The 17,386-nt window shown below is 32.9% G+C and overlaps 1 protein-coding gene across 9 annotated transcripts in view; it reads right to left on the reverse strand.

Moving 5' to 3' along the window:
• Positions 1–17,386, reverse strand: part of LOC137629737 (nuclear receptor coactivator 2-like) — a 250,735-nt gene that overhangs the window by 103,569 nt on the left and 129,780 nt on the right. For all 9 annotated transcript variants that reach the window (XM_068361326.1, XM_068361323.1, XM_068361332.1 and 6 more), the window contains one exon: positions 14,212–14,319. In XM_068361326.1, coding sequence (XP_068217427.1) covers positions 14,212–14,292 — 81 coding nt within the window. In that variant the 5' untranslated portion in view covers positions 14,293–14,319. The remainder of the gene's footprint in view (positions 1–14,211; positions 14,320–17,386) is intronic.

Here is a 17,386-nt window from a genome sequence, read left to right on the forward strand (position 1 = left end):
GTAAAAAAAACCATCCCTTATTGAAATTATGAAAATTGCGAAAATTCACTTTTTAAACTTAATAGAATAACAATACTGCTATTAAAATATACTGTAAGAAGATTAAAATGAAAATTCCCGAGTTTACCTCTAATGACACAACAGAATTCACTTAAACCTCGCCAACCATAACAAAGGTAGATCAAACAAAATCCTTCTTAAGATTTCCTATAATGCCTACAAAGTCAACTAAGGAGATTACCAGATAAAATCCAAATCGTTTCACACTCTGAGAGGATAACCTCTTCGAGGCCACCGAGGAGAGAAGTACAAACAGACAGACAAAGAAAAAGGTTAAAATGTTACTCAATTTTAACTCGGCGAGGCCACCAAAAAGAGAAATACAAACAGACAGACAAGTAAAAATAAAATTATTATTCGATTTTACCTCAGCGAGGCCACAGGAAAAAAAAAACAGAGATGAGAGTAAAAATATTACTCAATTCTTCCTCACTGAGGCCACACCCCCCACCCCCCACCCCCCCCAAAATACAGACAGACAGCTAGAGATAAAAGTAAATATACTACTTACTTCTACCTCACCAAGGCCACCAAATAAAATACAGACATATAAATAGTAAAAACAACAATGTTAATCAATTTTACATCAACTGGCCCACAAAACCGAGAAATAAAAACAGACAGACAGATGTAATTATCACTAAAATTCAAGCAGCCATTTCGTTATTATGTATAAGTAGGTCAGGCAAATGAATCCACGCCGACCTCGTTCTCATATAGTCGGAAGATGTCGTAAAATAACAAAAAATTAATCAATCAATCAAGGAAAATATAAACGAGAGATATGGTTCAGCTGGTGTCAGAAATACCCTTTCTAAGGGTAATCGTAAAACTGTCTACAGGTTATTGAAGTTTTGTTAATACCTGAAAAATTTCTAATCTACTTCAGGCCTAAACTAAGGATATATATATATATATATATATATATATATATATATATATATATATATATATATATATATATATATATATATATATATATATATACACGACAACAACAAACATAGCCGTTTCTAGTCCACTGTAGGACAAAGGCCTCAGACATGTCAATTCATGTCAAGGATTTGGTCAGTTTTAATTACCTAGCTAGCCAGTGCGGATTGGTGATCCTGAGAGATTTTCGTCTGATCTCCAACAGCAAACCAGCCTAGTATGGGTGGCCCTTACTAGTAGTTCTGTTGATTATGGTGATAAGTAAAACCCTTTCAGCCCGTTAAAGTACATTCACTCAGAATGGGCTCCACAAGGCACTAGAAGAGTTGTAAGACCTGCGTCTACATGGCTGAGGACTATGAAGTGTGAAGTAGGAGATGATGAATGGAGAAGTATCGATTTAAAAGCTAAAGATAGAGGCGACTGGCGGAATCTAACATAGGACCTTTGCGTCAATATGCGTAGGAGATGATATATATATATATATATATATATATATATATATATATATATATATATATATATATATATATATATATACTGTATACATATATATATATATATATATATATATATATATATATATATATATATATATATATAATAACAACAACAGCAATCACCCAATAAAAAAATAAAAATCAATAGAAAATTAGTAACATAAAGGGCAACTCTCAAACACTGCGGCCCTTCAAATGCAAATTGCAAACAAGCAATAGTGGCAAGAACATGCTGTAAAGGCAAGAGAACTTAGCAAGCAACTTAACAAGATAATGCATGCCAGAAGGCAGGCTACAATGTCTGCCCAGTTAACCAATTACCTTGAAGCACAAGCAAATGCTTTCTCTCCCTCCGACAGAGGTACGCACGTGCAAAATTATCATAAGACTTGGCGAATATTATTCAATTCAGCCGACAGGTCAGTTCACTGGAAGCGTGGTGCTAATAGAGTCCTATCTCGCCGTTAGGATTTCATTCATGGATAATTTTCTACGAGAGCAAATTGGATTTTAAAGTTAATTATTTTCACATTGTTACATATTTCTAATCATGAAATACATAAAATAATACGTTGATAAATGTTTAAAGGCCACTTATGAATGGCAGAGGCAAAATTAATTTAATCATTAAATCATTTTGAATATTTTTAAAGTACATGGAATACATAAAATAATACGTTCATTAAGGTTTAAATGGCAGGGGCAAGGGACATTGACATTGCCCTATCAAGCAGGACAATGCCCTAGAGACTGACTGTATATACATATAATCAGAGTCCAAGCCTCTTCTTCCCCCAGGGAGGGTCAGGCAATGGCTGCTGATAACTCAGCAGACAGACCTATATAGCTCCCCCCAAACTCCCTTCCTTAGCTCACATGGATGGTGAGGTTGCAGCGACTAAAGGAACTAACGAGTTTGAGCGGGACTCGAATCCCAGTCTGGCGTTCACCAATCAGGGACGTTATCACATCGGCCACCACAACCCCTAGTGTTAAATGAATTCTTTCAAGTAATAATGCCTTGCCTCATATAAATAGGTTACTTGAATAGTTTGTGCATTAATTGCCGAATAATTTTCGTATTACAATTCAATAACAATTCCAAATTGACAGTAATTCAAAGACAATCAATTATGTTGGGAAAGAAATGCGTATATAAAGAATACCCGAAGTATGATCAAATTAATAATAATTGTTACTTCATCATCCAAATTACGGCAGTCGAAAGAAATGGAAATTTCTTCTCCCACTTACAATTTTTTGAAGTGATTCTTTAAATCGCTTACGCTTTCTTAAACTGATTTCTTCAATCGCTTACGCTTTCTTAAACTGATTTCTTCAATCGCTTACGCTTTCTTAAACTGATTTCTTCAATCCCCTACGCTTTCTTAAACTGATTTCTTCAATCGCCTACGCTTTCTTAAACTGATTTCTTCAATCGCTTACGCTTTCTTAAACTGATTTCTTCAATCGCTTACGCTTTCTTAAACTGATTTCTTCAATCGCTTACGCTTTCTTAAACTGATTTCTTCAATCGCTTACGCTTTCTTAAACTGATTTCTTCAATCGCTTACGCTTTCTTAAACTGATTTCTTCAATCGCTTACGCTTTCTTAAACTGATTTCTTCAATCCCCTACGCTTTCTTAAACTGATTTCTTCAATCGCCTACGCTTTCTTAAACTGATTTCTTCAATCGCTTACGCTTTCTTAAACTGATTTCTTCAATCGCTTACGCTTTCTTAAACTGATTTCTTCAATCGCTTACGCTTTCTTAAAACTGATTTCTTCAATCGCTTACGCTTTCTTAAACTGATTTCTTCAATCGCTTACGCTTTCTTAAAACTGATTTCTTCAATCGCTTACGCTTTCTTAAACTGATTTCTTCAATCGCTTACGCTTTCTTAAACTGATTTCTTCAATCGCTTACGCTTTCTTAAAACTGATTTCTTCAATCGCTTACGCTTTCTTAAACTGATTTCTTCAATCCCCTACGCTTTCTTAAACTGATTTCTTCAATCGCCTACGCTTTCTTAAACTGATTTCTTCAATCGCTTGCGCTTTCTTAAACTGATTTCTTCAATCGCTTACGCTTTCTTAAATTGATTTCTTCAATCGCTTACGCTTTCTTAAACTGATTTCTTCAATCGCTTACGCTTTCTTCAGCTGATTTCTTCAATCGCTTACACTTTCTTAAACTGATTTCTTCAATCGTTTACGCTTTCTTAAACTGATTTCTTCAATCGCTTACGCTTTCTTAAACTGATTTCTTCAATCGCTTACGCTTTCTTAAAGTGAATCATTCAATCGTTTACACCATTCTAAAGTTAATCCTCTAATTGCTTATATTTTCCTAAGGTAAATTCCTTCAATCGCTACACTTTTCTAAAGTGATTGCTCCTATAACTTACAATTCTTTAAAGTTAAAGTTTTTAAAGGGATACATGCACCCATTTAAGAATACTTCTCTCTATTGATTCCTTCACAATCTCGATATTTGTCTATATTGATTCCTTCAACCGATTAAACATTTTTACTACTGATTTCTTCAAGCGCTTCCACATTACTGATTAGTTCACCCATTCACGAAGTATATCTGAATATTGATTCTTTAACCAACTTAAACTTCTCTATACTGATTTTTGCCAGTTCCACTTTTTGTTACCACTTACTTCATCTGCTTGCACCTTTTTTTTCTACAGATTTCTTCCCTTGCTTACACTTTTTCGAACTAGACAATTCCAAAGACAGTCTTTGGAGTTGTCAAGACTTTTCAAATACATATCTGGAAGCGTGTGTTTAGTGAATTCATAAAAGTCTTAAACATGAATATATATATATATATATATATATATATATATATATATATAATATATATATATTTATATATATATAATATATATATATGCGTGTGTGTGTGTGTGTGTATTTCAACTGCAATGGCATTTAATATTGACTTCTACATTTTGGGAAATCCACAAGAACTCCATATATAATAAATACGTCTGGTTGGGCAAGGATTCGAACCTATGCCTCCGAGTCGAAAAAAATGCCAACATTGACTCGTTTACCAATCAAGCTATGAAGAGATATACTGTAAGTTTCTTTCAAGTCTACTGTACATATTCCTGTCGAATTCAGGAATATGTTCTTAGACTCGAAATAGCTGATTAGTGAGTTTTTAACTCGTGGTTATTTATGATTAAGTTGATATTTAAATTGATTAAAAGCACGAGTGTTAGTGATAGATATTCATCACATATATACTGTGTATATATATATATATATATATATATATATATATATATATATATATATAATATTATATATATATATTATATATATATATATATATATATATATATTATATATATACATTATATATATATGTGTGTGTATGTGATATATATATATTTATATATATATATATATATATATATATATATATATATATATATATATATATATATATATATATATATATAATGTGTGTGTGTGTGATATATATATATATATATATATATATATATATATATATATATATATATATATATACATATATATATGTGTGTGTGTGTGTGTGTATGTGTGTGTGTGTGTGTGTATGTGTGTGCTTTAAAATTGGCAGCCAGGTACGAAGCACAACCAGTCGAAGTTTATTAACACCTGTATCGCGTGGTACACCTGCGTACATATGTTAATTAGAATGAAACGTACACACTACAACCAACAACATATTCATAGTGGCAATGCTACAGCCCTGTGCTACCGAGACACGTAACCAATTGGAAAATGAAGATCATATGTATATCTTTAAAATATATATATAAATTTATGTACAAAATTTCGTTCAGAACACATAGACCATGTAGACAGTAATTTTAGCCTTCTGGAAGCGTTGTAAACGTTATAGAGGCTGTCAGAACAGAGATCTGGCAGTGATTTTAGACTTCTGGAAACGTAAACGTTATAGATGCTGTCTGAGAAGAGATCTGGCAGTGATTTTAGCCTTCTGGAGCCTTTGTAAACATTAGAGATGCTGTCTGAGTAAAGATCTGGCAATGATTTAGCCTTCTGGAAGCGTTGTAAAAGGTATAGAGGCAGTCAGGGCAAAGATCTGGCAGTAATTTTAGCCTTCTGGAAACGTTATAAACGTTATAGAAGCTGTCTAAGCAGAGATCTGGCAATGATTTTAGCCATCTTGAACCATTGTAAACGTTATAGAGGCTGTCTAAGGAAAGATCATGCAATAATTTTAGAGTTCTGGAAGCGTTGTAAACGTTTTTCCACTTTTGTATGGGGTAAACACGGTCGCTTTCTTTTGAAGGACTTTTCTTTGGCTTTGAGGTAGACCGTAGTCCCGATCGGCTGCCCTGCCCGACATCGCTTAGACCCCGGTAGCGTATGTTATCTTTTATCTTAATAAACAAGATGAAGAGCATTTTACACATCTACATAAAGGATATATCATCTTCATTGCATTATAACATTATCAACAAGAATTATTATCAATAAAAATGGTTTTAAATGATATTCACATTGTATAGAATATCTTTTAAAAAATTTAGGACAATATCACAAGAAAGATATCTATTATCCTAATGAGCAACATAATGGAAATCTTGATATATATATATATATATATATATATATATATATATATATATATATATATATATATACTGTATATATATATATATAAAGCAATGGCTGCTGATAACTCAGCAGACAGACCTATATAGCTCCCCCAAACCCCCTTCCTTAGCTCACATGGATGGTGAGGTTGCAGCGACCAAAGGAACTAAAGAGTTTGAGCGGGACTCGAATCCCAGTCTGGCGTTCACCAGTCAGGGACGTTATCGCATCGGCCACCACAACCCCTAGTGCACTATGGAAATATCGTTATGAAGTACTGACAATAAATTAGATTTTAAATAATATTCACAATATCCAAATATTGTATAGAACAAGAAAAAAGATTAGCGTGAAAGAAAAACGCAAAAGATGGGACAAATAAATAAGAGGAAAAAATATGAATATAAAAGTAAAACAAAATTATTTAATTTACACAAATACGCACTTGCAAAGACAAGTTAGTCCATTCAAAAGCCACCCAAGACTAAGAAAACTCATTGGTGATCTTCACTTGGCTAGACTAATAGAATAAGCTATCATATATATATATATATATATATATATATATATATATATATATATATATATATATATATATATATATATATATATATATACACACACACACACATATATATATATATACTCATAGGTGATCTTCACTTGGCTAGATTAATAGAATAAGCTATCACATATACACACACACATATATACACACACACATATATATATATATAAATATATATATATATATATATATAAATATATATATATAATATATATATATATATATATATATATATATATATATATATATATATCTGACCTTGACGAAATACGGCAGCTGACAAATGAAATCGTTATTGCCTCCGCCAATGAAGTTGGAAAGAGGTTATGCTCCCCCCCCCCTTGGGTGAGTTTATTTGTGAACAGTTTCCTCGCCAATACTTTAATCATAATTACACTTGCATGGATTAGCTGTTATATAACAAGCTGGAAATGCTTAAATTTTGGAGGGTCAAGGTCAAAGGTCAAGGTCACGGTCAAGCAAAATATCCAAATCTGGTAACCAGCAAAGAAGTTTGGACATCATTGTCATTGAGACTTCAAACTTGGTTCAAATTTGAGTGTATGAAAATCCACGCCAATTAATATATGTTAAAGTCAAGGTCGAGACCAAGGTCAAGGTCGAGCAAAAGGTCAAAATCCGGTCATCAATCATACGGCCACAATTTTAATCACAAAGTGATGAAATTTGCAGGGATTTTAAACTGTCAGGTCAGGAGCTGGAATTGATTAATTGATTCTGGGAAAGGCACGTTGATTCGAGATATAAACTGCCGTGGTGGATGTCTGCAATCTTAGTGCTTTTATAGTCTAGTTATGGATTTAAACAAGAAAAATAACACTTATAAAATAAATCTCTAGAACTAAGCATTCTGGCTACAGGAATGGATTTCGGGTTAAAGTTCGTATAAAAAAAAATTCCTATAGACATAATTTGTTGGAGTATGTATTATTATTATTATTATTATTATTATTATTATTATTATTATTATTATTATTATTATTACTAGCCAAGCTACAACCCTAGTTGGAAAAGCAAGATGCTATAAGCCCAAGGGCTCCAACAGGGAAAAATAGCCCAGGGAGGAAAGGAAATAAGGAAATAAATAAATGATGAGAACAAGTTAACAATAAATCATTCTAAAACAGTAACAATGTCAAAACAGATATGTCCTATATAAACTATAAAAAGACTCATGTCAGCCTGGTCAACATAAAAACATTTGCTCCAACTTTGAACTTTTGAAGTTCTACTGATTCAACAACCCGATTAGGAAGATCATTCCACAACTAGATTAAGTACGTAGGGTATAAAATTCGTCATGCCAAAATTTCGTAATGGAAAAAAGATCATGTTGAATGTTCGTCGTGCACATGTTCGTGCAAAACATCAATGAAAAAATGTTCGCACGCAAATATTCGTAAGGGGTAAAGTCAATTTGGAAAAACAAATTCGTATATATCCAAAAATTCGTACGCTAAAGTTCGTATGCTATAAAAAAAGTACAAACTTTCATATGAAAAAAGTTCGTACACAAATATTCGTAAGGGATAAAGTCAAATTGGGGAAAAAATAGTACGAAACCCATATATATATATATATATATATATATATATATATATATATATATATATACATATATATATATATATATATATATATATATATATATATATATATATATATATATATATATATACATATATGTATAAAACAGGCATAAAAAAAGTTGAGTAAAGGGGAACTAGAACCTGACTACAGGTAGCTGGGGTTAAATTTTCATGGTCACAAACATAAGAGAAACGGGGAGGCATGGAAATGAACTATTTTTTTTTTGGGGGGGGGGGGTTGATAAATTCAAAAAATAGTATAACGAAAAAAAAACAAGGGCATTAAATAAAAAGTAGAAATTAACAATATGTTATCTGGTGTTACAATAAAAAGGGTTACAAACAGAAAGGGGGAGGCGAAGACATGAACAAATTTGAGGGGGGAATTACGAAAAAATATCTATGGAATTAAAATAAAAAGCAGAAATTATCTAGAAGTTATCTGGTGTTACAACTAAAAAATACGGGAAGGCGAAGACAAGAACTTTTTTTTTTTTTTTTTTTGGGGGGGGGTTAATAGGGAAATAAAAAAAAATAGTGAATTACGAAAAAATCTATGGAATTAAATAAAATGTAGAAAACACACACACACACACACACACACAAACAAACACATATCCTTCCAACTTCATAGGCGGAAGTAACTAACTATAGGTTATAACTACAAGGGTCACAAATAGAAAGGGGGGAGGCAAAGACATGAAAACTTTTGGGTGATTTAAAAAAAGAAAAAAAAGTATATAACGATAATATTCTATGGAATTAAATATAAAGTAGAAAATATCTATAATTATCTGGTGTTACACCTACCAGGGTCACCAACAAAAGAGAAAGGTAAGGCGAGGACATGAGCCAATGGGGGGGGAGGTTAGCAGATAAAATTATGCAGGTAGAGGAGACGGAGAGCATGACGTGGTTCTGTGACGTCATCACGCCCTGTTGGCAGAAATTCCAGCCTTGGATTCTACCAGCACTTATTATACAGGTGTTTATGCTTTAATTACTTGAATTACATTAAACGTGTTAATATATTAATCACTTAAGACGATCAATAAAAATTTCTGTTTCAGGAAAGAATTATTCAGTATTAGTAAATATAAATTATCCAAGATTTTTTAGATGAGCGATTACATATGTATTTTCTTAATTAAAATTTGAAATAGTTATTAAAAATAATAAATAAAACTCATCTTACTCTATATAACGTCAAAGACTTTTATAGCCTTGCGATACATATCATTCAGTATATCTTTGAAACATACATTAACCTCGCAGTATATCCTACTATACCCTCAAATCCTGCAATATATTATATCTTCCAAAATATCCTTAATACAAGCATTAACCTCCCAGTATATCCTACTATACCCTCAAATCCTGCAATACATTATATCTTCCAAAATATCCTTAATACAAGCATTAACCTCCCAGTATATCGTACTATACCCTCAAATCCTGCAATACATTATATCTTCCAAAATATCCTTAATACAAGCATTAACCTCCCAGTATATCCTACTATACCTTCAAATCCTGCAATACATTATATCTTCCAAAATATCCTTAATACAAGCATTAACTTCCCAGTATATCCTACTATACCCTCAAATCTTGCAATACATCATATCTTCCAAAATATCCTTAATACAAGCATTAAGCTCCCAGTATACCCTTAATATACCAACAAATCCTTATTAGAAACAATTATCCTTCTAATAAGAATGCTAAATGCTGTCACAAATAAAATAAATATCAAACGAAAGGGGAAAAAATAATTGATGAAAAGACATAAAAACACAAAATCAAACTTCGACTGAATACTAAATGAAATCAAATTAACGAGAAGAGTAATATGCCTTCTCTCTTAAGAAAACCGGTTGGTTGATTACCCCCACCAAAGAAATTGGAAGGAGGTTATGTTTTACACCCTGTTTGTTTATGTGTTTGTTTGTGAACAGCTTCCTGACTACAATTTGAATCGCAGAGTAATGAAACTTGCAGGGATTAACTGTTAGGTAAAACGCTCGAGATGATTAAATTTTGGAATGTCAAGGTCAAAGGTCAAGGTCACAGTCAAGCAAAATGTCCAATTTTACGCCAATCAATACATGTTAAGGTCCAAGGTCAAGGTCGAGCAAAAGGTCAAAAAATAAGCTGCCCCTCTATACTCCTTTTCTTTTTAACGATGTGCATTTGCACTGACTCGTATGGGTGCCCTTTTAGCTCGGAAAAGTTTCCTACTAGCTGATTGGTTGAACAAAATCATTCTAACCAATTAGCGAGTTGGAAACTTTTTCGAGCTAAAAGGACACACACCCTGCGAGCCAGCGCAAATGTGCCTCATTAAAAAAAATGAGTATAGTTATTATTATTCTGAGAGCCTGGAGTCAAGCATACCAACGGTCACATGCATCATGCGTTCGGAATAAATAACATCCATGGGGTGTCAATTTAACATTTCATGGGCGAAACAAATCGTAGTATGATTAAGAAAGTCAATTCATGAATAAGGTTAATATTCCATGGGTGAAAAAATCATGAAAATCATGAGAAGTAGGAGATAATGAGTGGAGAAATAAGGAATTGAATGCTCAAGATAGAGACGACTAGTGAAACCTAACCGAGGCCCTTGGCGTCAATAGACCTAGGATGAGGATGAGGAGGAAAAATCCTAGTATGGTTATGGAGGATTCATTTTTGTTTTATTTTTTTTTTGCCAAATCGAGAGAGAGAGAGAGAGAGAGAGAGAGAGAGAGAGAGAGAGAGAGAGAGAGAGAGAGAGGGGGGGGGTAGTTAGTGTATCGATTGTTTGTTGTGAGAAAGACTGTTGGTATAATGTGGCGGGATGTTGCAAAACAACCCCCATATGGTTAAGAGAATCAATTAAAGTATATGTAAGTCTTATTCTTAACGAAGTTAGAGTGATTATCAAGGATAGTCACTAAGTACCTTTGTTCCATGAATAAATAAATAGTGAGCACTAAAAGATCTGAAAATTCTATAAAAATGCTAAAATAGTCACGAGGTTGATTCTAAAGTTCACAATCTCCACGATGTGTAAGCGAGCGTGTAACGAGCCTTCATAGCCCAATAAACTTCTAACATGAAACTATCCCCAGGCAAGTGGATTTCCATCGATGATAGCATTCAGATTTGAATACAGTGTCGTCATTTAACTAATTAGACACAGACTTGCTGCAAATATTTTTTTTATTTTGAACAGGTTGACAAAAGTCTCTTTTCATATTTTATGACATCTGTTTTAAGGTAGTTGCTGATGTTAAAATATTTTAACTGGTGATCAAATTTTTTGCCAGGGAGAAAAAAAAGAAACAGAACCAACTTCACTTGAAATTGTTTGAACAAAATTATTCCCCTACCCTCCAACATCTCACCCCCCCCCCCCCAAAAAAAATGATTGCCATCATTACTCTCATTTTACTAAATTGTTCCATGATTGTATGACATACGATTGAAAGCTCTCTCTCTCTCTCTCTCTCTCTCTCTCTCTCTCTCTCTCTCTCTCTCAGCACGTTACTAGAGAAATGCTAGTGATTATTTCCGCCCTTTTCGAACTGTTAACCTTACGAGTATAGTTACGCAAATCGATAATAAACGAAAATTCAATATAAAAAGGGTTTCATTTTGTTCATTAATGACGGAAAGTACGAGATTTATCAGTTCATCTGCCAAAAGCAAAAAAAATGCAGTTAAAATTAAGTCATACTGCAATATTTCCCCCTAAAAAAAATATTCTTCAATAAAACACCTCTAAATCGTAATAAGTTAAGAAATGACTAGATCTCTTGACCAAAACGGGTTAGGTTAGATACGCATAATGTGACATACTAATTCAAATTATTATTCCAAAGCCATAACAAACCTCTACATCAAAACTGGCCCAGTTAAGTACGTCGCAAAAGGGCCGGACCTTATGTGTGATCCACCAAAGGTCGCTTAAAACTCTCCGTTAGACAACAGTTTTAGCTAAGCAAGTTTTGACCTTATGCCTTATTCACCAAAGGTCAGCTTAACCATCTCTGTGAGCTAACAGTTTTAGCTAATCAGATTTTGACCTTATGCCTTATTCACCAAAGGTCAGCTTAACCATCTCTGTGAGCTAACAGTTTTAGCTAATCAGATTTTGACCTTATGCCTTATTCACCAAAGGTCAGCTTAACCATCTCCGTGAGCTAACAGTTTTAGCTAATCAGATTTTGACCTTATGCCTTATTCACCAAAGGTCAGCTTAACCATCTCCGTAAGCTAACAGTTTTAGCTAATCAAATTTTGATAGTATTATCTGAATCAATCATCGGAACATCGTATATACTAACAAAAAGACCCATGGCACTGTTGTTCATTTTATAGTTCATGCACAAATTTAGTAAGGGCAAAGAACTCGACATCGACATTTCGTTTATCCAGGACAAATTGGGACAATTAGCTCCTGTCACAGAATTCATGACAGGCTATTCATTTAATTGCTAAGTAATTTGCTTGAAAAATACGCGTGAGTAAACGTAATAGCGTACATGTATATGTGTATATATATATATATATATATATATATATATATATATATATTGATATATATATACAGTATATATATATATATATATATATATATATATATATATATATATATATATATATATACTGTATATATATATCAATATATATGTATATATATATATACACTGTATATATATATCAATATATATATATATATATATATATATATATATATATATGATATATATATATTATATATATATATATATATATATATTTATATATACTGTATATATGCTGTATTAACGAATGTCAACATACTTCTTTAAAGTATTTACATATGGTAACCTTGTACGAAAGAATACTTTAAAATATGATTCATATTTTCATCAAATACAAAAATAAAATATATTAAAGGAATATAAAGGCATGAAGGACAAACTGATAAGAAAGGAAATGATAACTGATGAAAAACCAAATTTGTTGGGAATGGAAAAACCCCAAAAGAGTAATACGAAAGGTTAAGAATGAAATTAATGACATTTCGAATGATATTAACTGTAATAAAATGGAAACAAAAGCAAAAAACACGAGAGAGAGAGAGAGAGAGAGAGAGAGAGAGAGAGAGAGAGAGAGAGAGAGAGAGAGCTTAATGTTTTTATCACTAAAATATAAGTAATGGGTATAAATAAGGAATTGGTAGGAAACGAGTGAAATTCCAGAGAGAGAGAGAGAGAGAGAGAGAGAGAGAGAGAGAGAGAGAGAGAGAGAGAGAGAGAGAGAGAGAGAGAGAGAGAACTTAATGTTTTACCACTAAATTATAAGTAATAGGTATAAATAAGGAATTGCTGCAAGACGAGTGAAATTCCTAGAGAGAGAGAGAGAGAGAGAGAGAGAGAGAGAGAGAGAGGAGAGAGAGAGAGAGAGAGAGAGAAAACTTAATGTTTTTACCACTAAAATATAAGTAATAGGTATAAATAAGGAATTGCTGCAAGACGAGGTGAAATTCCTAGAGAGAGAGAGAGAGAGGAGAGAGAGGAGAGAGAGAGAGAGAGAGAGAGAGAGAGAGAGAGAGAGAGAGAGAGAGAGAGAGAGCTTATGTTTTTATCACTAAAATATAAGTAATGGGTATAAAATAATGAATTGGTAGGAGACGAGTGAAATTCCAGAGAGAGAGAGAGAGAGAGAGAGAGAGAGAGAGAGAGAGAGAGAGAGAGAGAGAGAGAACTAAATGTTTTACCACTAAAATATAAGTAATAATTATAAATAAGGAATTGCTAGAAGACAACTGAAATTCTAGAGAGAGAGAGAGAGAAGAGAGAGAGAGAAGAGAGAGAGAGAGAGAGAGAGAGGAGAGAGAGAGAGAGAGGAGAGAGAGGAGAGGAGACTTACATTTGAGACTGGGGTTTTCGTTGTCTGGCTTCTTGCGTTTTCTTTGACACAGCCTGGGTCGGGGAACTCATTTTGACCCATGCCGGGTCCTGTACACACGGGCCCAGCCTGAAATACAGAGAAAAAGAACATTAAAATTGGCTGAACAAAGAAAATATGGAACAAAGACTGAAAAACAAAATCAAAACTACCTGAACAAAGAAAATAAGAAACAAAGAAATAATGGAACAAAGTCAATGGAAGAACAAGCTTAAAACTGTCTGAACAAAGTAAATAAAGGAACAAAGTCAATGGAAGAACAAACTTAAACCTGTCTGTACAAAGTAAATAGAGGAACAAAGTCAATAGAAGAACAAAATCAGAACTGGCTAAACAAAGTAAATAAAGGAACAAAGTCAATAGAAGAACAAAATCAGAACTGGCTAAACAAAGTAAATAAAGGAACAAAGTCAATTGAAGAACAAATCAGAACTGGCTAAACAAAGTAAATAAGGAACAAAGTCAATTGAAGAACAAAATCAAAATTGGCTGAACTAACAACATAAGGAACAAAGTCAATTGAAGTACAAAATTAAAACTGACTGGGCAAAGAAAATAAGCAATAGAGAAAATTGCGGGACGTGAAAAATGAATATCTAATGATATTCTCTTCAGATGAGAAAATTAGTTTCCGGATGGTTATCATAACATTGATCTAAAACATTATAAATAGCCAATAAGATAAACAAAATTTATAAACAGCCAAAAAGATCAAAACAGTATAAATAGCCAATAAGATCAAAATTTTATAAACACCCAATAAGATCGAAACTTTCTAAATGGCCAAACAGATCAAATCATTATAAATAGCCAATAAGATCGAAACTTTCTAAATAGTCAAACATCAAATCATTATAAATAGCCAATAAGTTCAAAATTTTATAAATAGCTTATAAGATCAAATCATTATAAATAGCCCATAAGATTAAGATACGAATAGCCATTAAGATCAAAATATTATAAATAGAAAAAGGTCAAAACATTATAAATAGCCAGTATGATAAAAAAAAATTGTAAATAGCTAACTAAATTCATATGGCAAACTTCCACCCATTAACAGTAATCAACTATGAAAATATACGAAAGCAAAGAAAAATTCACCAACATATAAAGATAAAAGAAAACCTAAAGAGAGAGAGAGAGAGAGAGAGAGAGAGAGAGAGAGAGAGGAGAGAGAGGAGAGAGAGAGGAGGAGAGAGAGAGGAGAGAGAGAGAGAGAGAGAGTTTCAATTTTAACTAAATTCTCAAGATACCAAAAACCTACCGAATTAAAACCATAAACATCAGTATCATTGTAATTTATCGATGATAATGTTAACAACTGCCAGCGAGAGAGAGAGAGAGAGAGAGAGAGAGAGAGAGAGAGAGAGAGGAGAGAGAGAGAGAGAGAGAGAGAGGGAGAGAGAGAGAGAGAGAGAGAGTTTAAATTTTTAACTAAATTCTAGATACCAAAAATCTACCGAATTAAAACCATAAACATCAGTATCATTGTAATTTATCAATAATAATGTTAACAACTGCCCAGAAGAGAGAGAGAGAGAGAGAGAGAGAGAGAGAGAGAGGAGAGAGAGAGAGAGAGAGAGAGAGAGAGAGAGAGAGAGAGAGAGACTGCGTCCCATAAAGAGAGGCAATTGCATTAATGAAATAATTACTAGTGGCGTTCCACTGCAAGGAAAAAATTACAATGTTCGGTTTCTTTGACCGTTTACCCACTGGGCAAACATGCCTAATAAACGATCCAAATAGAGAGAGAGGAGAGAGAGAGAGAGAGAGAGAGAGAGAGAGAGAGAGAGAGAGAGAGAGAGAGAGAGAGAGAGAGAGATATTTTGACTGAGTCAATGGAGCCAAAACTATCGATTGAGAAAAAATTATTTGATTAAAAGGTTCAAACTTTCGACCATATGAAGGAATTGATAAAAACCTCCTTATTTTAAAGATAGTTTAAAATTCAAAACTTGAAAATGAAAACCAAGCCAACTGATAATAAAGTTTATAACACAACAAACCACAAAAAAAGGTCACTTTAATAGCAACCACAAAATGACCATTACAACAGCCTGTTTTTATTCAAATTTCAATACCACAATTTTAAATAAAACTACATTTTTTTTATCCAGGTAGATATAAGACCTAGCAATAAAGAATATTATGAAAAAACTAACATTTATAGCAACTACAAAAAGGCTATTTTCAACTGCCTGTTCTTATTGAAATTTATAAGCCACAATTTTAAACATAACTGTATTTTTTATCCAGATAGATATAAACCTATCATTAAGTAAAAGTATCATCACAAAGTGAAATTATTTTTTTTTCTCCTTATTCAAAGGCCTATATTGTAGAGAATAATCAGCCTTGAAGATTCAAAAGGAATAAAATAAATAAAAAACTTACTCGACAAATAAATAACTTCATAGTACGTAAATATGACATATGCCTCTTAATAAAAAATATCTTAATGCACACAGTAACTGCAATCTCTCTCTCTCTCTCTCTCCTCTCTCTCTCTCTCTCTCCTCTCTCTCTCTCTCTCTCTCTCTCTCTCTCTTACACACACACCAATTATGACGTAAACAGGTTAGGTACCAAACCACTAAGTCACTATCAGAAACGGATTTGCACCTACCCAAAGGAAAGAGAATTACTTCATTCATTTCCGTTCGGATTTCAAGGCTTTCAGTGGAATCAATCTTCACAAGAAATCCTAAAGGACTGAGTAAAAAAAAGAAAAAAAAATACAATAGCAATTTAGAAGCACAGAAAATAAAAGCTAATGTGGAAGCCATTGTTATCATTATTATTATTATTATTACTAATAATACTTGCTAAGCTACGACCCCAGTTGGGAAAGCAGGATGCTATAAGCCCAGGGACTCCAACAGGGAAAATAGCCCAGTGAGGCGAGGAAACAGGGGAAAATAAAAAATTTAAGAACAGTAACATTACAATAAATATTTCCTATATAAACTACAAAAAAAAAAAATTAAAAAAAAACAAGAGGAAGAGAAACAAGATAGAAGTGTGCCCGATTGTACCCTCAAGCAAGAGAAGTCTAACCCAAGAAGAGGCTATGGCACTACACAAGACTAGAGAAGAATGGTTTGTGTTTGGAGTGTCCTTCTCCCAGAAGAGCTGC

Source organism: Palaemon carinicauda, chromosome 37 (assembly GCF_036898095.1).
Source record: "Palaemon carinicauda isolate YSFRI2023 chromosome 37, ASM3689809v2, whole genome shotgun sequence".
In the NCBI taxonomy this organism is placed as follows: domain Eukaryota; kingdom Metazoa; phylum Arthropoda; class Malacostraca; order Decapoda; family Palaemonidae; genus Palaemon; species Palaemon carinicauda.